General features: G+C 42.7%; 1 protein-coding gene across 1 annotated transcript; it reads right to left on the bottom strand.

Moving 5' to 3' along the window:
- Positions 1–14,139: 14,139 nt before the first annotated feature.
- On the bottom strand, positions 14,140–21,022 carry CHST4 (carbohydrate sulfotransferase 4). The gene is made up of 2 exons (XM_027516068.1): positions 20,785–21,022; positions 14,140–15,977 (listed from the first exon to the last, which is right to left on the bottom strand). Exon 2 carries the CDS (start codon positions 15,974–15,976, stop codon positions 14,801–14,803), a length of 1,176 nt encoding a protein of 391 aa, XP_027371869.1. The 5' UTR covers position 15,977; positions 20,785–21,022; the 3' UTR covers positions 14,140–14,800.
- Positions 21,023–22,606: the final 1,584 nt, after the last annotated feature.

The raw sequence follows: 22,606 nt of genomic DNA, 5'->3' as shown, positions 1-22,606 counted from the left end.
CCAGCATCAGGGTCTTTTCCAGTGAGTCAGCTCTTCACATCAGGTGGACAAAAGTATTGGAGTTTCAGCTTCAAGATCAGTCCTTCCAATGAATACTCAGGACTGATCGCCTTTATACTTTCCTTTAATTCCTCAAATATAATGTCCTTTAATTCTTTGAACATATTTACAATAGGGGGGCTTTGAAATTTTTGTTAAGTTCAACATCTAGGCCCCCACCAAAGCAGTTTCTAGAGCCTACTCTTTGTTTTCTTCTTGTCATGGGTCACACTTCCTGTTTCTTTGCATGTCTCATGATTTTTTTTTGTTGAAAACTGAACTGTTATAATAACATATTGTAGCAACTCTGGATTTTGACCCCTGTCTTACCTGGGGCTTATTTTCTTATTTATTTCTTCAATGACTTGGCTGGAACAGTTCACAGAAATCTCTTTTCCCCAGTGTGCAATCTCTGATGTTACTCCTCAAAGAGTGACATTTTGATCATGTGCAAAGTCTCTCTGACCACCAGGGATTATATTAGTTTTAGCAGTATTCTGTCTGTTTCCCTGGTCTCCCTGTTAAGCTACTAGTTGATCTGACTTGATTGTAACACTCACAGCCTTAAGTCTCCAGTTGTTGCTAACTCATTACTCTATTGTTTTTGACAAAGTCTGGGGCATAAGTTGTTCCACAGTTTAATATAACTAAAGTCAGGCCCCTTTGTTTACTGCTCTGAGCTCAGAAGGGCTCTTCTTACCTGTCTTTTTCCCCGCTTTACTCTCTTAAACTTCTAGAGAGTAGAAGAGCCTCTACTACCATTTTGTTTGCTGCTACTGGTTTAAAGCATCTTAGCTGCTGCTGCTGCTGAGTTGCTTCAGTCGTGTACAACTCTGTGCAGCCCATAGACGACAGCCCACCAGGCTCCCCCGTCCCTGGGATTCTCCAGGCAAGAAAGAACACTGGAGTGGGTTGCCATTCCCTTTTCTAATTCATGAAAGTGAAAAGTGAAAGTGAAGTTGCTCAGTCGTGTCCAACTCTTTGCGACCCCATGGACCACAGCCTACCAGGTTCCTCCGTCCATGGGATTTTCCAGGCAAGAGTACTGGAGTGCATTGCCATTGCCTTCTCTAAGCATCATCTTAGAGACTCCTCTTAACTGTTTACCACCAAAATCTCCATTGATTTTGACAACATCCCATGTTGTCTTCCCAGTAACGTTATGTCCTCTTAGGGAGAGCTGCTGAATTCTCTGTTCTTATGGCCTTCCTCTCCCCCATCCCCTAAGCAGAAACTGTACTATCGCATCAGAGTAATGTGGGAGTGAGGACCATGGTCCACTGCTAAATGATAAACCTGTCTTGCTCCACGAGTAGGGCATTGGATGTGCATGATAGCCCTAGTCTTTTTGGCTTGCCCTGCTACCACAGAACTTTTGAGTGAGTTGGGGTAGTTGGGGGAAGTTGGGACCCAATATTCTCAGCTTTTAGTGGCTAGCTTCCACCCTATGAGTGGGACCTGGAATTTGGACGGGAGTCCCAGTCCAGGTTCCTGCCTGAAACAGGGATGATATGCTGGCCACCTGCTCTTCCTTGGGTGGAATCCATAGTCACAGACTAGGAGCTGAGGGGAAAGGGAGCCCTGTCTTCTTTGACCTCCCTGCTTGAAGTAGAACTTCTGTCATACTGAGCTGAGAGGAGATAGGATCAGAGAAGTGGCTCAAATACCATAGACTCTTCCTATTCTTATCAGGATTTACCAAACTTTCTTGAATAAATGTTTCTTCATTTTCTGTATACTCTTAGGACAATATCCAGAAATTATAAATGATTGTTTAAAAAAAATGATTTTCACTAGTTAAATGTTTGTTTCAGTGGGGAGATGAGCTTCTCACACTGCCATTCCAGAAGTGTGGTCACCTTAGGAAGTTTTATCTCCCCATCACTTTTTAGTGTGAAAAATTCTAAACAGCAGAGTTGAAAGAATTTTGACAGTGAATACCCGTACTCTCCTTACCAAGATTCTACCATTAACATTTTGTTATAGCTGTTGTATCATATATCTGCCCTATTTGTCTATCAATCACTCTGAGGTATTTTTGGATAAAGTGCAGAGTTACTGATGTCAGTAACTTCTAAATTCTCCAGCATGTATATCATTAACTAGAATTTCATATTTGTTTACAGTTTTTTTCTTGTGAGATTAAATTTGCATACAATGAAGTACATAAATCTTAAGAGTATAATCATTGAGTTTTGATATATTCATGCACCTGTGCAACCCAAACTCCTCTATCCTGATATGAAACATTTCCATCACACAACAAAGTTCCCTCATGTCTCTTCCCAGTCAGTCACCACCACCTCTCTGCCCCCAGAGGCAACCGCCGTTATGATTTTTTTCCTACCATTTATTAGTTTTTTTCCTGGCTTAGAACTGTACACATTAAGACATTATAGAGTATGTACAAATTAGGACATTATATATTACATGAACTCTTTCATGTGAAAGTTCTTTCATTTAACCTGATGCTTTTGTGAGGCATCCATGTTACATGTATCAGTAGTTTATTCCTTTTTATTTCTGAATAATATTACATGTATGAATTTAACAACTTATTTCTCCATTTTGCTTTTACAGTCACCTGGGCTATAATTCACTGGAGGATTTTATGCAGAGAATTGACATTAATTTACTCTTAAGATAGGTCATTCTGGTTATTAAATTGGAGGCAAACCATGAAGGCAGGCAGGAAGAGACCTGGTAGGGGGTTCTTACAGCAGTTCAGGTGAGATTTGAGGTTGGTTTGGATGAACATTATCATTGGAGATGATGAGAGGTGACCTGATTCAGGGTTTATTTTGGAAGTCAAGCTAATAGGATTTGCTGATGGACAGGATGTAGAAAGTGAAAGAAAAGAAAGAATCAAAGAGGACTGTATTCCCCTAAGCCATTCCTAAAACCAAACTTTGCCATTGTGAAGGTGGAGAAGCAATAAAAAAAGAAGCCATGAATTTTCTGCTTAGAGATTTGGCCAAAAAGCAGTTGGAAGGTAATCGCTAAGCAAGTATTTGCCAAATGCTTCCAGGAGCAATCGATTAGTTCATATGTTACATTCTGTGAACACATGCAGCTCGTTGGACAACCAGCATAATTTTCAGCTTCTCTTCCTATGATAATATCACTACTGAAAATACAAGTCAACTTAATTTTGAACCTCTGTTTCATCTACCCTGCTACCTGCCACCTCACTTGACCTAACACTTCAGCGCTGTTGACTTTAAGATTCAACTTCCCTTATTTCTCTCTGACAGGAAACTCTTAAATGTTGGTTATTTCTTATCTGAACCTTTAAATATGTCACTGTGTTTCATGATTGGCCTTTTAAAAAGTATTACGTAAAGAATGATCCCTTTACACGTAATGAGGCTGAGATCAAGGTTTCATTAAATAAACAGGTATTTATTTATTGAGTGCCTTCTAGATGCTGGGAACTGTACTAGACCTTGGTTATACCACAGTGAATAAGATAGACCTTACCCTAAAAGAGCTCAAATTGGGAGGTTTTATTACAATGTGATAAACACTTGAATAGAAAGAAAGCCTGTAAAAGTTGTACTCAGAGGCTTAAGGTTCAACCAGGAAAAATTCCAGAGGATCTATTTCAGTTGAGGACTGAGGGATAAAAAAAAAACAAAAAACAAAAAAACGAGCCAGAAAAGTTGAAGGTGGAACAGAACAGGATATTCCAGGTGGGAGAAGCAGCATGATTTAAAATCCAGACATGTATGTGGTACACTGGTAGAACTTCAAATATGAGATGGGGGAAGTCAAGTCTAAGAGGGGGTTACTAGAGAGGGATGTGAGGGGACAGATCAGGAAGGCTTCCTAAACTCTACTAAGGAATCTGGACTTTCTGAGTTTTCAATAACAGTGTAGGTATTGGATTGATGTGTGCAGCATTGGAGGCAGGAAGACCAGTCAGTGGTTCAGGAAGGAGATGATGGTGGCATGGACAAAGTAGTGCAGAGAAGCTTCGGCGGGGAGGAGATGTACATGAACTTAAGACATGTTGATGAGGTAGCATTGATCAGCAGGAGAAGTCAAGGGCAAAGTCCAGGTTTTTGATATGGTAGCGGGTTGAAAGCGTGGAAAGGAGACCCAGGAGAGATGATATGTGCCGTGATTGAAGGTGGAAGGGAAACTCATGAACACAGTGTTTGGACATGTTGAGTCTGAGGTATCTTCTGAGATGTTCAAGATATGTTGAATTGGTGGTTGGACTTCAGATATAGAACTCAGAGAAGTCTCCGCTGGAGAATATACATTTGTGGGTCATCTGTATATAGGTGGTTTTTAAAATTGTGGGCATGGTTGAGATAGTCTTAAGAGAAAGCATACAGTGAAGAGAGAAGAGAATCTGTGCTGAGTCTATGTTAAGTAACTGCAACATTTAACAGCTAGATAAAAGAGAAAATTTCTACAAAAAACTGAGAAGGAGCCAGAGGAAAACTAGCATAGTATTTCAAGGAGATATATATATCAGAGTTCCAAAGAATAGCAAGGAGACATTAGAAAGCCTTCCTAAGTGATCAACGCAAAACAATAGAGGAAAAAGATAGAATGGGAAAGACTAGAGATCTCTTCAAGAAAATTAGAGATACAAGGGAACATTTCATGCAAAGATGGGCTTAATAAAGGACAGAAATGGTATGGACCTAACAGAAGCAGAAGATATTAAGAAGAGGTGGCAAGAATACACAGAACTATACAAAAAAGATCTTAATGACCCAGATAACCATGATGGTGTGATCACTCACCTCAGTTCAGTTCAGTTCAGTTGCTCAGTCATGTCCAACTCTTTGCGACCCCATGAATTGCAGCACGCCAGGCCTCCCTGTCCATCATCAACTCCTGGAGTTCACTCAAACTCACGTCCATCAAGTCGGTGATGCCATCCAGCTATCTCATCCTCTGTTGTCCCCTTTTCCTCCTGCCCCCAATCCCTCCCAGCATCAGAGTCTTTTCCAATGAGTCAACTCTCTGCATGAGGTGGCCAAAGTACTGGAGTCTCAGCTTTAGCATCATTCCTTCCAAAGAACACCCAGGGCTGATCTCCTTTAGAATGGACTCACCTAGAGTGAGACGTCCTGGAGTGTGAAGTCAAAGGGGCCTTGGGAAGCATCACTATGAACAAAGCTAGTGGAGGTGATAGAACTACAGCTGAGCTGTTTCAAATCCTAAAAGATGATGCTGTGAAATTACTGCACTCAATATGCTAGCAAATTTGGAAAACTCAGCAGTGGCCACAGGACTGGAAAAGGTCAGTTCTCATTTCTTTCTTTCGCAAAGAAAGGCAATGCCAAAGAATGTTCAAACTACCACACAATTGCAGTCATCTCACACGCTAGCAAAATGATGCTCAAAATTTTCCAAGCTAGGCTTCAACAGTACATGACCTGAGAACTTCCAGGTCAAGCTGGGTTTAGAAAAGGCAAAGAAACCAGAGATCAAATTACCAACATTCCCTGGATCATAGAAAAAGCAAGAGCATTCCAGAAAAACATCTACCTCTGCTTTACTGGTAAAGAATCTGCCTGCAATGTGGGAGACCTGGATTCGATTTCTGGGTTGGGAAGATACCTTGGAGAAGGGAACAGCTACCCACTCCAGTATTCTGGCCTGGAAAATTCCATGGACTGTATAGTCCATGGGGTCGCAAAGAGTCAGACACAACTGAACGACTTTGATTTTCACTTTTTCTGCTTTATTGACTATGCCAAAGCCTTTGACTGTGTGGATCACAACAAACTGTGGAAAATTCTTCAAGAGATGGGAATACCAGACCACCTTACCTGCCTCCTAAGAAATCTATATGCAGGTCAAGAAACAACAGTTAGAACCAGACATGGAACAATGGACTGGTTCCAAATCAGGAAAGGAGTATGTCAAGGCTGTATATTGTCACCCTGGTTATTTAACTTATATGCTGAGTTTATCATGTGAGATGCTGGGCTGGATGAAGCACAAGCTGGAATCAAGATTTCTGGGAGAAATATCAATAGCCTCAAATATGTAGATGACACCATCCTTATGGTAGAAGCTAAGAAGAGCTAAAGAGACTCTTGATGAAAGTAAAAGAGGAGAGTGAAAATACTAGCTTAAAACTCAACATTCAAAAAACAAGGAACATGGCATCGGGTCCTGTCACTTCATGGCAAATAGATGGGGAAACAATGGAAACAGTGACAGACTTTATTTTCTTGGGCTCCAAAATCACTGCAGATGGTAAGTATAGCCATGAAATTAAAAGATGCTTGCTCCTTGGAAGAAAAGCTATGACCAACCTAGACAGCATACTAAACAGCAGAGACATTACTTTGCCAACAAAGGTCCATCTAGTCAAAGCTGTGGTTTTTCCAGTAATCATGTATGGATGTGAGAGTTGAAAGCTGAGCACCAAAGAATTGATGTTTTTGAACTGTGGTGTTGGAGAAGACTCTTCAGAGTCCCTTGGGCTTCAGGAAGATATAACCAGTCAATCCTAAAGGAAATTAGTCCTGAATATTCATTGGAAGGAGTGATGCTGAAACTGAAGCTCCAATATTTTGGCCACCTGATGAGAAGAACTGACTCATTGGGAAAGACCCTGATGCTGGGAAAGATTGAAGGCAGGAGGAGAAGGGGATGACAGAGGATGAGATGGTTAGATGGCATCACTGACTCAATGGACATGAGTTTGAGCAAGCTCTCGGAGTTGGTGATGGACAGGGAAGCCTGGCATGCTGCAGTCCATGGGATTGTAAAGAGTTGGACATGACTGAATGACTGAACTGACTGATTTCAAGCAAAGTAAAAGTGAAAGTCCCTCAGTCATGTCCAGCTGTTTGCGACCCTAGGGACTATTCAGCCCATGGAATTCCCCAGGTGAGAATATTGGAGTGGGTAGCCTTTCCCTTCTCCAGGGGATGAAATAGTCAATAAAGTCAATTGTTGCTGAGAGTTCAAATCAAATGAAAATTGGAAAGTGTTCATAGGGTTGAGTGAGCAAAATGGAATTTAATTTTTGTTGTTAGAGTTGTTTAGAGAAGGAGGAAAAATCCAGATTGAAGTGAGTTGAGGAGGAAGTAGAAGGTAAGAAAATAAAGTCAATGAATGCAGATAATTCTTTAGAGAAGTTTGGCTGTGAAGGTGCTGAGAGAGGGGCCAGTGTTTGGTTAAGGATGTGGGAATGAGGGAGAGTTTTTCCAAGATGGTAGAGACTTGAGTAAGTTAAAAGCCAGAGAGAAGGATTCAGTTGAAGAGAAACTGAGTTCAGAAGAGAGGCAGTGAATAATAAAAATATATAGTTCTTAAAAAGGTGAGAAGGGGCTGAAATACAAAACTATGATGGTCTTAACAGGAGATAGACTAACATCTATATTGTAACCCAAGATAAGAATGAAGACAGAATGCTAAGGGGGGTTTGGTTATTTGTACAGAGTGGTTGAGAAATTGGTATCTGATGGTTTTCCTTTCTCTTGGGAAGGAGGGGAAGGCATGTGGTCAGAAGATGGTTGTGGGAAGTTCTTCTGGAGAGGAGGAAAAGGGTTGCAAGGTTGCAAGTGAGTGTTGAAGTGACCATAAACTGATGGAGGTGATTCTAATTCTTTGTGAACTAAGCTGCCCTCCTGTGATTTTCTCCATTCAGCTTTTGCCTGCTTGGGTTTGGCAGGAGGCAAGTTGAAGCCCGAGTGTTGGGGCCATCCAGAGTTATGGTGGCTGAAGACAATTCAGCATTTCTCTAACTGGTCTTTCTCAAAACATTCCCCTGACAGATGTTAACAGGAGAAAACTTCCTTGGTCAAAGAAGTTTGGGAGAACTGCTGTATACTCCAATCCCTTCTTAATATGCATATTAACATATTTGAAGCTCTGAGGGTCTCACATTTGAATACTCAGTTAAATTTAGTGTAGTCAACTTTTTCAAGCTTATTTGCATCTCGAGTGGTGTGTGTGTATTGCATCTGCTAAGGTCTTACAGTTTGGTTTAGGTTGGGTCATTCACCTCACTGCCATATAAAATGGTAGGAAATTTTCTTTTCATTCAACATGTTTAAATGATCTGCAGTTAGCCATTTAGATTCACATTGATTTAGGGTAGAGCAATAGCTACTATTTTCTGAAACGCTCCTCATTCTTTATGAACCTATTTCATGTGCCTATTCCATTTGTTACCAATTCTTGTTATAAACTTAAAAAACAAACAGACCGTAAACTGGCTTCCTTATTGTTCTTCCAGGACCATAAGAAGTCGATGTGAGAACTGGTAAGGAAAGCCGGACCATCCCCAAATGATTAGGATTAGGGCTGGCAGGGAGGACAACAGTCAGAATTACTTGTATTATTATTTTACTACTACTGCTAACCAAAATTTTCATGGTCTTTACAGTTTACAAATTGTTCTTATATGTGTTATTTTTCAAAACCATATTCAGTCATTATTGAGCAAGGTACAGCTATCATTGGTGAGCACAAGGAACATAGTTTGGGGAGATGACAAATGAAAAGATATGATGAGGAAATAAAGAGAGGAGCTACATGGAATGGAGCTTAAAAAATATTGGGACAGTGGTCTAAAGCATGCATTCTCAGTGAAGATCAAAATTACCATGGGTGTAAAAAATGGTTTGGAGAAGGCAATGGCACCCCACTCCAGTATTCTTGCCTGGAAAATCCCATGGATGGAGCAGCCTGGTAGGCTGCAGTCCATGAGGTTGCTAAGAGTCGGACACAACTGAGCGACTTCACTTTCACTTTTCACTTTCATGCATTGGAGAAGGAAATGGCAACCCACTCCAGTGTTCTTGCCTGGAGAATCCCAGGGACGGGGGAGCCTGGTGGGCTGCCGTCTATGGGGTCGCACAGAGCTGGACACGACTGAAGCAACTTAGCAGCAGCAAAAAGTGGTTTAGGGGGAGGCAGAAAAATGAGTAAATATTACGGTGCTTTGGACCCCCCAAAGGGCCACCATAAAAAAATAGACACATCATGTGTTAGTGGTATTAACATTTCATGGTGGGGGTGGCAATTAGGGGGAAAAACATCTCAGAAGGCTTGTTGGTTAGGGGTGGTGATGGTGGTAGTGATGAGGTATTGTGGTTTAAATTCCGTGGTGCCTATGGAACTTTTTGACAACTGTCAGTGTGTCTTCTGTTCCCATAAACGTTAGACAATTCATTTGTCTAGCACAGAGTCTGTGTCTGGCTTCATTCATCTGCCCGTCTTGCCCAAGGCCCTGTGTGACCTTGTTTTGTGCCTTTAAACTCTCCTCTTCAAGCCACAGCTAACTGAATTAGGGTCGACATGAGTGAAGATCAGTTAAGGCATAGATTGGCCCGTGAATGACTGGCTGGTCTCGGGAAGCCTGGCTGCGGTCACTTCCTCGTGTCAGACTTCTATGGTGCTATTCTTGTTGTTGTAATGTGTCTACCACTTCTCCCTTTGAGATCACTTGACTGGGTCTCAAATGAGCCCAGGTTATAACATCACTGCAGTCATAACACTTGGCCTGCTGGTGTCCCATTTGAGTGAGACTGATTGTAATTGAATGAAGGTGGAAGAGAAATTTATTTGAATCTTCAGCTCTTTGTCCTTCATGTGTTAATCATGTATTAGTTAAGGGAGGGCTTTCCTGTACATTGTAGGTTTAGCAGTATTTCAGGCCCTTCCCCACTAGGTGCCAGAAATGCCCCCTCTGCAAAGTGTGACAACCAGAAATGTCTCTGGATGTTGCCACATGTCCCTTGTGAGGCAGAGTCACCTCTGGTTGAGAACTACTGATATTGAAAAACTAGAATGTCAGAATATTATCAATTTCCTAATGGTATCATGATAAGAAATGCCTTAAATAAAGGGTTTTTGATCTGCTGTTAAACTTCACCTTAATAAGGATGTTACCAGAAATGTTGAAAGACAATCCTTGAGAGCTGAGACCAGTGTTGTTACCAAGATATTCACAGCTTGCAGTAATGAGCACCAGATGCTTTCTAAACAGGTTCTGTATATCAACTCATTAGCTATCCTGGCAACTCCAAGGAGTCAGTACTGCTATTATTATACCCACCCTACAGTTAAGGGAACTGAGACATAAGATGTTGAGAGACTTGCTGAGGTCACCCAACTGGTAACAGCAGAGTCACCCAGACAACCCAGTTCTAGAGCCCACATGTTTATGAGCACATAACCTCTTGGTCATACTGTTCTTTCTGTAACATCTGTACTTATTTATCCTCCACAACACTCAGCATACTACCAAGCATATTACAGGTTCTCACTGGACCCTGATGGATCCTGTCCATATTGACATTGGCATTTACTGGGGCACTTTGTCCCAGATCTCTGCTCCACAAATGCCTCTGCTCAAATACCACTTTCTCAGCAAAGATATTCCTTATTGCCCTCTTTAAAACATTACTCTCCCTCACCTCCCAAACACTTACCCAGCTTTATTCTTCCCCACAGTACTTATCACCATCTGACATGTATTTACTGTTTATTCCTCCACTCCCCAACAGACCGAAATAGAAGCTTCATGAAAGGAGGGGCTTTGCCTATGATGTTGGCTGCTATATCCACAGCACCTTGAACGTTCCTTGGCATGCCCATCAAATGTATGAGATGAATGAAGAAATCCTTTAACTTAATCCTATATTCAATATCCTTGCTTTGATTATCTGTCCTTACTTTTTCCTCAGTACTGCTTTTAGAAAATAGTCTTTCTCTGAATGAACAGGAATATTTATGCAGGAGAGGGGCCTAGCCCTCAATAGAAATGCCAGGGTATTGGGGATCCCCCACTAATACTGACCAGACGTATACTGGTGGCCTATGTCACTTACATATGTTTATTTTTAATTTAGCTTTGCTAGTCTGTGAAAGTAATTCAATAGAGTCGTTATAATATGCATACTCAGAGAAATTAACTTATGTTTTGCTTTATATTTACATAGAAAAATTATAAGCTATTCTTTTAAGAAAGATGTTACATACTATTCAGTGACAGATTTTGCACAAAAATCTGATTCTACCTTCTCATTTCTCCCTATAACTACTATTCACAAGCTGAAAAGAATATAATTTTAATTAAAAGTAATTTAAAAACTTAGCAATTGCTCTCATTATATAGAAAATGTAGCCACAGAGAAACACGGTCAACACCACTTTGTTTCCAAGCTAACCTTTTCTCACCCTCCAAACACATATTTAAAATTTTGGGGCTCCTTTCTCTCCCCAAATTGGTGGGCTTAGGGCACTTACCCAGTATGTCTTTTTATAAAAATCATCAATCACTTTCCTGCAATTAGCCATTTCAGGCCATTATGTTTCTCTAGACATGAAATAGCTCATTCCCCAAGCCTGATTACTAGCCCTAAGAAATTTAGCTCACATTCAACCCTCATCTGTGTTCAAACTCATCCTTGGATCCTGTGCAGCTCAAATAGGCTTGGCAAGCAAACAAATACCTCCCTGTTTGGCGGAGGTGGAGGGCTGGAACAGATGCCTCCAGAGTAGTAAGGCTGTTCTGCAGAACACAGTCCTCTGTACTCGTCATGGGTTCTCAGCTTCCCAAATTCCGCATGTCCCATAATTGATTGTACTGCCCCTGGCACCCCTGAACTTCAGTGCCAGCTTCCTGAACACTTCAGTAGGAGACATTCCATTGCTCTCTAAATATTGCTCAGCACTGGGTCACAGTTTCAGAGGTAATATAGCATGATTTTATACTACACATTCTTACATAAGAATGCCATTACAATATTATATTCTCCAAACTTTTTTTGGGGGGGGTTGTGGTTTGAGGTTAAGAATATGATACTGCAAACAAATAGAAATTAATTTAGACCAGAGCTATCTGATAGAACTTTTACAGTGATGGAAATGACCTATATCTGTGGTGTCCAGTACAGTAGCCATTAACCACATGTTGCTGTTAAGTACTTGAAACATGGCTAATGCAACTGAGGAACTGAATTTCATTTTAATTTTAACTTATTTAAATCTAAACAGCTACCAGTGGCTCCTATATAGCAGTGGTCCTCAACCTTTTTTGGCACCAGGGATTTTGGCACCAATTTCATGGACCGGGGTGGGGGTGCATGGTTTGGGGATGAGTCAAGTGCATTACATTTATTGTGCTCTTTATTTCTAATCAAGTGCTACTGCTGATCTGATAGGATATCTGATAGGATATACCAGTCTGTGGCCTGGAGGTTGGGGACCTCTGCTATATAGGGTCATGTATAAGACTGTCCTTCAAGAAGATGGACCTCATCTGACATCAGGACTTGGAATATAGGAAATTTAAAACTATTTTAAAGTAGATCTTAATTTTAAATAAGATCCTGAGATTTCACTCTGTCCTTGTCTGGGGATGGGGTGACTCTTTTGGAGATGGAAAAGCAAATTTCTCTGTACTCTGGCATTCCATAGAAATGGTTCCTAAGGAAGTTGCTAACTTTAAGACAGAGGTAGAGGCTGGAATTTCAGAGGGAAAATCAGAGATGGTCGTCTATCACTATCTCTTTCTCTCACTGACCGTCTTCACTCTGTTTCCACCATCACCTACTGCTGTGACCTTATTTTCAACGTTGGGGAAATTTTTATAGTTTTGAAAGGTTTATAGTGGCAAGAAGCACATGCCTGAGAGATTCCAGGCTCTTGAGGAGGGTCTAGAGTGGCATGGGTTTAGATATTAGAATAAATTCACTCATTTAAAACCCATATAAATTAACTTCGAAGACCCAGATGGCAAAGGTAACTATCTACTCAAGCATCTCAGGGGTGGCACAACCCAGTAGCAAAATGGAGTGGGAAAATTCCCATATGATGTGGAGGGAGCTTCATGAAGTGAGGACCATGCCAAAAGTGGGCCTGGGAACAAAAGGAACGGTGAAATGATGGTACCTCTCAGATGTGAACAAAGAGAAATGTTTATAGAGTCAGGACTCAGACACAGAATTTCAGACACACAGGGACCTTCTTCCTATTCCTTCCAACCTAGGGATAGCACCTGTGTTGTGAGTAAGTGCTTAGATATTCTGCAGGCACTGGAGAAGTCATCTGTCTTGGAGCACGAAGGCAAAGAGTACTGCTGCCCAGGGCAGGGGGTACCACTGTCAGACTGGCTGTGGAAGAGTTACAGAGTCATGTGATAAACATACAGAATCCCAACTTCTTCAGCAGATCTGAAGTCGGACATGACAAAACACATCTTTAACAGGTGATTCTGATACACAACTAGATGTGAGGAATCCTGCAAAGACTGAAGGAAACAACCTTTCTTGTTAGGGGAGGTGACCAGGAAGAGCTGAATGGCACCAATTATATTATAACTGAGGTCCTCTGGCTGAGGTATGAGATTAAAAGAACTGTAGAACCTAGAGTTGGAGAAGGCAATGGCATCCCACTCCAGTACTCTTGCCTGGAAAATCCCATGGACGAAGGAGCCTGGTGGGCTGCAGTCCATGGGGTTGCTGAGGGTCAGACACGACTGAGCGACTTCACTTTCAGTTTTCACTTTCATGCATTGGAGAAGGAGATGGCAACCCACTCCAGTGTTCTTGCCTGGAGAATCCCAGGGACGGGGGAGCCTGGTGGGCTGCCGTCTGTGGGGTTGCCCAGAGTCGGACACGACTGAAGCGACTTAGCAGCCACAGTAGCAGCAGAACCTAGAGTGATGCATCCTGTATTATTACAGCTTACATCTCACATGAGAGTGGGCTTAGCTGTGGTTGTCTACTTTCTACAAGTTCTTGAGAGGGCAGTGTATAGGTCAGTATTGACCAAGTTAGACTTAGTCCATCGTCTGAACCAAACACTGTCTTAACAATTTTGTTCTATGTGTGGGTGATAGATAATAACAAAAGTATTTATTAAGAATCTATAAATATAAGTGTATATATATATATATATAACTGAATCACTGTGCTGTATACCTGAAATTAATACATTGTAAATCAACTATATTATAGTAAAAAAATTTTTTTTAATTTAAAAAATAAAATATTTCAGTAAAAGAAATCTATAAAGATGATTAAGCTGTTAGCTAAGATCCCATAAGAATGAACATTTACTACTAACTAATTAGAAAGCATAAAAAGGTACACTCCAAACAGAATCTTATTTTGAAATTTTAGTGTTAACAGATGGCAATTTCACAGCTTAAAATAGGAAAACACTGAGGGGAACTGATGTCCAAATTGGGTCCAGCCACCCCATGAACTTAAAAGCTTGCTGTGTTGTGCAGAGGTTTTCTTCTGTATTTGTGTAAATTGACAGTTGTTGTGGCCAGGCTCACAGGTAAGCATCCAACCCTGATCCCTGCTTTCTTTTTAATCCACTGGGAGCTCTGAGTGCTCAGAGTTAACATGTCTATTGAATATGTTGGTGGGCTCTTTGGCAGAAGACCCATTTCCCTGTTTTTTTCCTGTTTCTGTCCTTTCCCATTGGGCAAGATGTGGACAGAGGAGTTTATGGATTTTCTCCAGTGATACTGCTTGTACTATGTAGGACCCAGGCCACAGAATCTCTGAGGTATACACAGGTAGGAAGGCCAAAAAGAGAAGAAAGGCATCACTTCTGTTTTGTTGGTTGGTATGTGCTTCTCACATAAGGTTCCCAAGTCTCTTTTCTAGAAATGAGCAGAGACACAGAGATCTCTCGATTTGAACATGTGTGGGCAAACCCGTTCTCACGCGTACACTGACACATACTGTCAAAGCTCAGAAATAGCCTTCAGTTAACGTGGCTGAAGCTGGTGCTGGGTGGAGAAGGAGCCTCCTTAATCCTCTTGGTAGACCAGCTCATAGGGGCTCCAGGTAGACAGAAGATCCAGGGACAGATTTTTCTGCTCTTGGTCTGATGTGACAAAGTGGTAGCCCAGCAGGTTCATGGTATTCCTGCAGACTTTCTGAAGTCGAAAAACCTTTTTATAAGGCAGGGACCAGCGCCAGGCCTGAGAGACATTGAGTGCATTCCTGGCATTTGTGTGGAAGGCGTGCTTACCCATGCCCTTGCCTCGAGTGATATTATGTACCCAAGTCTGGAGCCGGGGCAAGAATTTCAGCCCTACGTATTCATACATTCGGGCAGTTTGGCCCAGGGGGTCCCGGACCAAGTCCTCATAGCGCACGAGCAGGTAGCGCTGCCTTAGGGCTTTGGGCAAGGACTGTACAGCTTTGAAGATCTCCAGCTGGCTTTGGCAGATGACTTGCATCGCATAGTAAGGTTGATCCTCCTTCTTGAGTTTCTGCCAATGCTGCCCCATCACAATGTGGCTATCGATCTTAAGTTCATTCGTGGTGTGTTCTCGGGACCGGAACACTGCGCGGGGGTCCCGGACCAGGTGCACAATGTGCAGGTTGAGGGAAGGGTCTCTCAGAAGAGGGTAGAGCACCTGCAGGTTGAAGAAGCGCACCTCCTTGAGCACCACGTGGCTGTAGGTGCGGCAGGCCTCCTCCACCACCTCGAAGGGCTGCTGGTGGCACAGAATCCTGCAGTGGGCCTGGGGTATGATCTTATCTCGCGGGAAGAGGTTGCAGGCAGGTGGGGAACACAGGGCCCGGCTGCCATCCCACTGGAATAGGCTGGACTGTTTCCGGGGGCCAGGATTCATGTAGGCATCAAAGACACTCATGTCACACAGAAAGACGGCCCGAATGAGGTCCCGCACAGCCATATGCAGCCTCTGGGCTGTGCTTTGTGTGAAGGTCATCCACACGTGCCAGGCGGGCTCCATCAGGTAAAAGACATCTGGGTGCTGTCCAAAAAGCTGCCCTACAAAAGAGGAGCCAGAGCGCCACGAAGACAGGACCAGCACATGAGTATGCGGGGACTTGGGTTCCTCCTTCACCTGCAGGGAGTTGTCATCATGGGAGTACACAAGGATGAACAGAATGAAGATGGCCATCTGGGAAGCCAGGAACAGCAGGAGCTTCATTCTTTTGGGCGGTATCATGCTGAAGTGGAAGACCGTGGAAGAACAAACAGAGGGGTATCTTAGGCTATCACAACATAGAATTTTATTGTACAGATGTACCACAATTTATCAGTATTTAACCAGTGTCCTCATTGGTGAACTTTGGGGTTTTTCCAGTCTTTGGCCATTTCAGAGCTTTCAGTAATGACCTTTATGTTCACACATCATTATCCAAGCATGTAAGCTAATTCCCAAGAAGTGGAATTGCTGAGTCAGAGAGTATGGGTATGTGTACCTTTGGTATCTATTGTCCAGTTAGGCTTCATACTGGTCATAAACCACTGTCTGTGTCTAGAGCTCCAGAGATTTTAGGGAGCAGATTTTAGAGGAGGAGTTGGACAGCCACAGATGTGCCTCTTGGAGTTTATGGCTTGCTTCCTGAAGAGGTAGAACATGCTTTGCCAGCCCATGGGCTTCCCTTGGAAGTCCCCTGAACCTTCTGGGAAGTGTGTGATGACCTCAACCAAACCTTAAGTGGCAGTGGCCCAGAAACTTTTCTCTTCCATTCATGACAACAATACATTTCCTCCGCATGTGCCAGCAGATCCAGTGAGGATCATCTCTCCCATGTGCCAAAAAAAGCACATTGTTATATGCCAGGAACATATCAATGAATAGTAATTCCTGTCTTGGCCCTGAAGGTTACAGCAGGACCAGCTAAGAAGAACAGGACCTAGTTCTTTTGAACTTGAGCCCAAGAGGAAATGATTAGAAACTAAGCCATGTTTGATAATGACTCAAGAATTGAGCCAAGTATTGAGGAACTGACCTTCTCCCAAAGACAATTTGAGTATGAGGAAAAGTTTAGAACAAATATAGGAATTAATGGAGCAAAAGAGAAAGGAAAGAACTTGACCTATGTAGAAATACAAGGATAGAATTTTATAGGCAGGGCCTATAATCAGCTCAGGAAAAAGATAACATTTCCTAGGGACTGGTAACATGGACCTTTCAAAAGTCCACCTCCTGCCCCCATGTGGCTTCGGGCCAGCTCAGGGTCCAGAGTGGGCTTCATGCTCTGAGCGCTCCTTTCCTGCCTGTGGCTCCTGACCTCATGCCCATTCTCACCCAGAGCTGGTGCCTGGCCTTCAGACTCGTCCTCGGTTGTCCTCAGGCTTTAATTGGCCACAGTTTTCAGGGACTGTCAAGGGAACCCTCTCACTTTCTCTGTTTTTTCTTTCCATGAGCACTTTCCCTGGCCAGCAGGAAAGTGTGCTTTTGTAAAGTGAATCCCATCTCTTGTCACTGAGATCTGGATACAACCTGGATCTAAGCAACCCATGATGGGGCTGATGAGCTCAGCCAGAGACCCTTGAGGGTGTATCTCAGGGAAAGATCATCTCTGCAGTCACTGGAATCAGTGTAGAGGCGGCCCAGAAAGAACAGGAAACTGAAGGCTTTTCATGGCAATCTCCTCTCATCTAACCATCACCTCTCCTCGGCTGTCCTACACTACCTCCTCTGTAGACTCTCCTTGAGGTTGGGAAGCATTTATGAGAGGTCCCTAGTGCACCTTCCTGAGTGTTCTTTTCTGGCTATTTGATGCATTCTTGAACTCTGCCCTCTCTGTTATCAAAATGAGTCTGCTCATCTCTAGCCTGGCTTCTTTAGTAAGTAGCCTCTCACTTCTGTCTCTCAGTTCTCTCCCTCAGCTCTCCACCTCATTCACTGCTGTCAGAATCTATCTTTTTAAAGCACAAGCCTGTCATTCCCTTCCTTAAAGTCCTTCAGTAGCTTTCTGACACATATAGGATTAAATCCCCAATTCTCATGTCCGGGGGCCCTACATAATCCAATCTTAGATCTTCTGTCACTCCCTTCCCTTTCTGACACCTTAGGTTCTGAATTTTACTTCCAGTTCTTACAACTTGCCCTGTTATTTATTTTTAATAATTTAATTTTTTTTTGGCTGTGCTGGGTCTTCGTTGCTGCGAGGGCTTTTCTCTACTTGCAGTGGGTAGAGGCTACTCTCTAGTTGTGGCGCACAGGTTTCTTATTGTGGTGGCTTCTCTTGTTGCGGAGCATGGGCTCTAGGGCTGGTGGGCTTCAGTAGTTATGGCTCCCAGATTTTAGAGTACTGGCTTAGTAGTTTTGGCACATGGACTTAGTTGCTCCACAGCAAGTGGGATCTTCCCAGACGAGGGATGGAACCCTGTGTCTCCAGCATTGGCAGGTGGATTCTTTACCACTGAGCCACCAGGGAAGTCCCTGCCCCATTGTTTACAAGCTCTGAGACATTTGCAAGACAACCACTCTTTCCTCAAGATTCTGCCCACTTCTCAGCTTTCTCCCTGAAAGGTATCTTATTTCCTCCCAAGATTTAGTTTTCTCCCGAACTTTCCATTCCCATCCATCTCTCTCTCTGTAGTACAGTTAAGTGAAGTGAAAGTTGCTCAGTCGTGTCCGACTCTTTGCGACCCCATGGACTATAGAGTCCATGGAATTCTCCAGGCCAGAATACTGGAGTGGATAGCCTTTTCCTCCTCCAGGGGATCTTCCTAACCTAGAGATTGAACTTAGGTCTCCCGCATTGCAGGCAGATTCTTTACCAGCTGAGCAACAGGGGAAGCCCCTGTAGTACAGTGGAGGATGAATATCTCCACTGGGCTGCTAATACTTAAAAGTGAACGCTATATCTTATCTTGTTTACAGGCACATAAAACACACAACTGATTAGGGCTCATTAAGTACTTGTTGAACAAATGACTAAATAAATGAGTGTGAGAAGTGGCATGTGTGTATACATACTAAGTCACTTCAGTTATGTCCACTCTTTGCGACCCCATGGACTGTAGCCAGCCAGGCTCCACTGTCCATGGGATTCTCTAGGCAAGAATACTGAAGTGGGTTGTCATTTCCTCCTCCAGAGGATCTTCCTGACCCAGGGATCAAACCCATATTAGTTACTAAAATTTAGATGATTTTACTGAGTATTGAGCACAAAACCAATACTATCTCAACTGCATGGAGCAAGATATTAAGTCAGAACCATAGTTTAGAAGCAATATGGCACAGTGAACCTAACTCTAAAAAATTAAGTTCTATACAGAGCATGTATTATTTAGAACTAAGGGGGTAAAAACCATGAGCATCACTAAAAATATATATTTATTAATAAGAAATTAAAGCCCCATTGAGGGGCAATAGACTACTCACAAAACTTCCCTGGGTCCATTAGTAAAAGAAGAAAATAGAAGGAAAAAAACACTCACAGCACAACCTGTCATCTCCTTCCAAGAAACGTAATTTAAAAACATACCGGGGTCTTCCCTGGTGGTGCAGTGGATGAGAATCAGCCTGCCAATTCACAGGACATGGGTTTGACCCCCGATCTGGGAAGATTCCACATGCTGCAGAGCAACTAAGCTTGTGTGACTCAACTACTGAACCCAAGCTCTAGAGCCCGACAGCTCCAACTGCTGAGCCTGTGTGCCTCAACTACTGAAGCCAGCATGCCTAGAGCCTGTGCTCTGCGACAAAAGAAGCCCCCACAATGAGAAAGCCTGAGTACCACAACAAAGAGTAGCCCCCACTTCCGCAAGTAGAGAAAGCCCAAGTGCAGCAACAAAGACCCAGCGCAGCCAAAAATAAATAAATAAAAGAAAAAACACTATATTGGGACTTCCCTGGCAGTCCTGTGGTAAAGACTTTGCCTTCCTAGGCAGGGGGTCAGGTTCGATCCCTGGTTGGGCAGCTAAGATCCAATAGGCCTTGTGGCCAGAAAACCAAAATGTAACACAGAAGCAGTGCTGTAACAGATGTAATAAAGACTTTAAAAATGTTCCACATGGGGCTTCCTTGATGGCCCAGTGGTAGAGAATCCACCCGCCAATGCAGGAGACACGGGTTGGATCCCCTGATCTGGGAAGATCCCATAGGCATTAGAGCAACTAAACCAGGGCGCTGCAACTACTGAACCTGTGCTGTAGAGCCCATGAGCCGTGACTGATGAGGCCCTGTGCCGCAACTGCTGAGGCCCGTGCCCCTAGAGCTGTGCTCTGCCACAAGAGAAGCCACCCCAATGAGAAGCCCAAGCACAACTAGAGAGTAGCCTGAAGACTCAAATACTTTTTTTAAAGGTATTTTACTCACAGTTAGAAGTTCCAGACTTGTCCACAGCCTTACAAGACAGAAGTCTCTTCTACCTTGGCTGACTCACTGGCCTCATAATTTAATCTTATTTTACATCGGAATGGAGCTCCACAACTTTGAAAGCCCTTCTAGTCACAGTAATGACAACAGTCCAATTAAATACATCACATAGAACAGTGATGAGCCACACCTCCGTGTTTCAGAATAAGTGAACTTTAATTCTCAATGATAAAAACAGCCCCGCCTGATTAGACCTGGATATTTTGGGTCTCAGATCTGAGAATTCAGTTATCACACTAAATGTCAGCTGAGCTAGAGAAAATCTGTAGCTCTTAGCACCTCTGGTCCTCATTTCCCAGCACCTGAGCAGAGGAGAAGCTACAGGAAACACAGAAGCCAGCATCGGAATAAGTAAGATGAACCAGCTATAAAGTATACATCAGAATAGCCCCACTCACTTTCTAGGCTCTTTCTTAGGGATGGGGGTGCGTGGGGTTAGGAGAGCTGCTGGCAGGCAACTTGTGCTTTTGGGGAATATTATCCAGGTGATTCTGATCCATCCCCTCTCCAACACCTCTCTGCCATTCACAAAGAAATGCCCAGCTTAGTTGTCCCATGTTATCTGAAACTCTGCTCCAAGGACCTGGGAATAATGGTCCTGCTCTGGAGGTGTACACGGGAAATTCTCTCCTTACCTTGTCAACAGCTTGGGCTTCTCCACCACTCTGAAGGCTCTGCCAGCTAAGCTGTACAGCTTTTTTCCTCTGACTCACCAGCTCCCCTCTCAGCTTCCTTCTCCTCCTCGAATCTTGCATAACCATCCCTACTCAGAGCACATTTCACTGTCTTCTTCCTCTGGCCAGAAATCAGCTACCTTCCAAGACCGGGTTAAGAAAGCACTGGCTGCCAGGGAGATGTGATCCCAGCAGCTTTAACTCTAAGAGACTCGAGGGGGTGGGGAGACGCTGCTTGAATGGGCTGGGCCTGGAAAAGCAAAGGAGGAAGTATTCTCTCCCACAACTGGAAGGTGATGCTGGATGCTAAATTCCTTGAAGGCAGTGGAAGGGTTAACTCTCTTAGGGCAAAGTGGAGAAAGGAAAGGGACTCCAGAAGTACTTGAGGTTGATAGGGAAGTCACAGGACAATGACAGCCAAAATGACCCAATGTGATACCTTACTCTTAATCTCTGTTGCAAAAAGAGGAGAGAAAACCTAGAAAGTATTTCTGGGTTGTACCTTCCTGCTCACCCCACAGTATTTAGGGAGATAAGTTTTTTTTTTTTTTTTTTTTTTTGCCTCTATGTTTTTTTCAACATCTTCACCCTTCTTGTGCGAGGTAATAACTAGATGTCCTGCCTAGATGTAGTAACTCATTCTATGGGAGGATGTAGATGTATTGGCCTTTAGTTGGGGTATGGGAAATTTCCCCCTTAAGGGAAAAAAAAGTTATTGTAAAAGATTATAGCTTCTAACTAGCTGTGTGTACTTGGGCAAATCATGCAACTACTCTGAACTAATTTACATGATTGTTGTGAGTATAAAGCAATAGGCAAATTGAAAAAAAAATTTTAATTGAAGTATAGTTGGATTTACAGTGTTGTGCTGATCTATACAGCAAAGTGACTCAGTTTAGCTGAATATTTTTATTCAGTTAATTTAAACGTGAAAAACTCAGTCACCCAAATTATTAAATAAATTAATATGAATTAATTTTAATTAGTTAATTACAAATAATTCAATATATACTAAGTAAATTGAATAAAAGTTATTCTTAAAAATGACCACTACCTTCCCCCACCACAGTGCGTAGGAACCACAGACTTTTCTGTCTGAAAGGGGCTGGGAGGTGGAGTGCGTTCAGTGGTTGTTAGACTTCTCTCCAAAAACAGTGTCAGTGACCTCAGAGTTTGGGCAATATTTTTTTTTGCTTCCTTATTTTTAACACTGGGTTGTTTATAGGTGTTTGTTAAAAATGGGTTTTAGTTGCCATTTACAAAATATTCTAAAGAGAAAGTAAATTATAAAATATCCCAAAATAACTAAATAAAAAATGCCTCAGGAAATCACGGGCTTGTCATGATGGCCTATTATCTAATCACAGACACTAAGAACAGTATGAAGCAGGGCAAAGGCTAATAAAGTTTTGCCAAGAGAACACACTGGTCATGGCAAACACCCTCTTCCAACAACACAAGAGAAGACTCTACACATGGACATCACCAGATGGTCAACACTGAAATCAGATTGATTATATTCTTTGCAGCCAAAGATGGAGAAGCTCTATACAGTCAGCAAAAATAAGACTGGGAGCTGACTGTGGCTCAAATCATGAACTCCTTATTGCCAAATTCAGACTTAAACTGAAGAAAGTAGGGAAAACCACTAGACCATTCAGGTATGACCTAAATCAAATCCCTTATGATTATACAGTGGAAGTGAGAAATAAATTTAAGGGCTTAGATCTGATAGATAGAGTGCCTGATGAACTATGGATGGAGGTTCGTGACATTGTACAGG

Source organism: Bos indicus x Bos taurus, chromosome 18 (genome assembly GCF_003369695.1).
Source record: "Bos indicus x Bos taurus breed Angus x Brahman F1 hybrid chromosome 18, Bos_hybrid_MaternalHap_v2.0, whole genome shotgun sequence".
In the NCBI taxonomy this organism is placed as follows: Eukaryota; Metazoa; Chordata; class Mammalia; order Artiodactyla; family Bovidae; genus Bos; species Bos indicus x Bos taurus.
The sequence above is the reverse complement of the archived record's forward strand: the minus strand, read 5'-3'. Positions and strand labels throughout refer to the sequence as shown.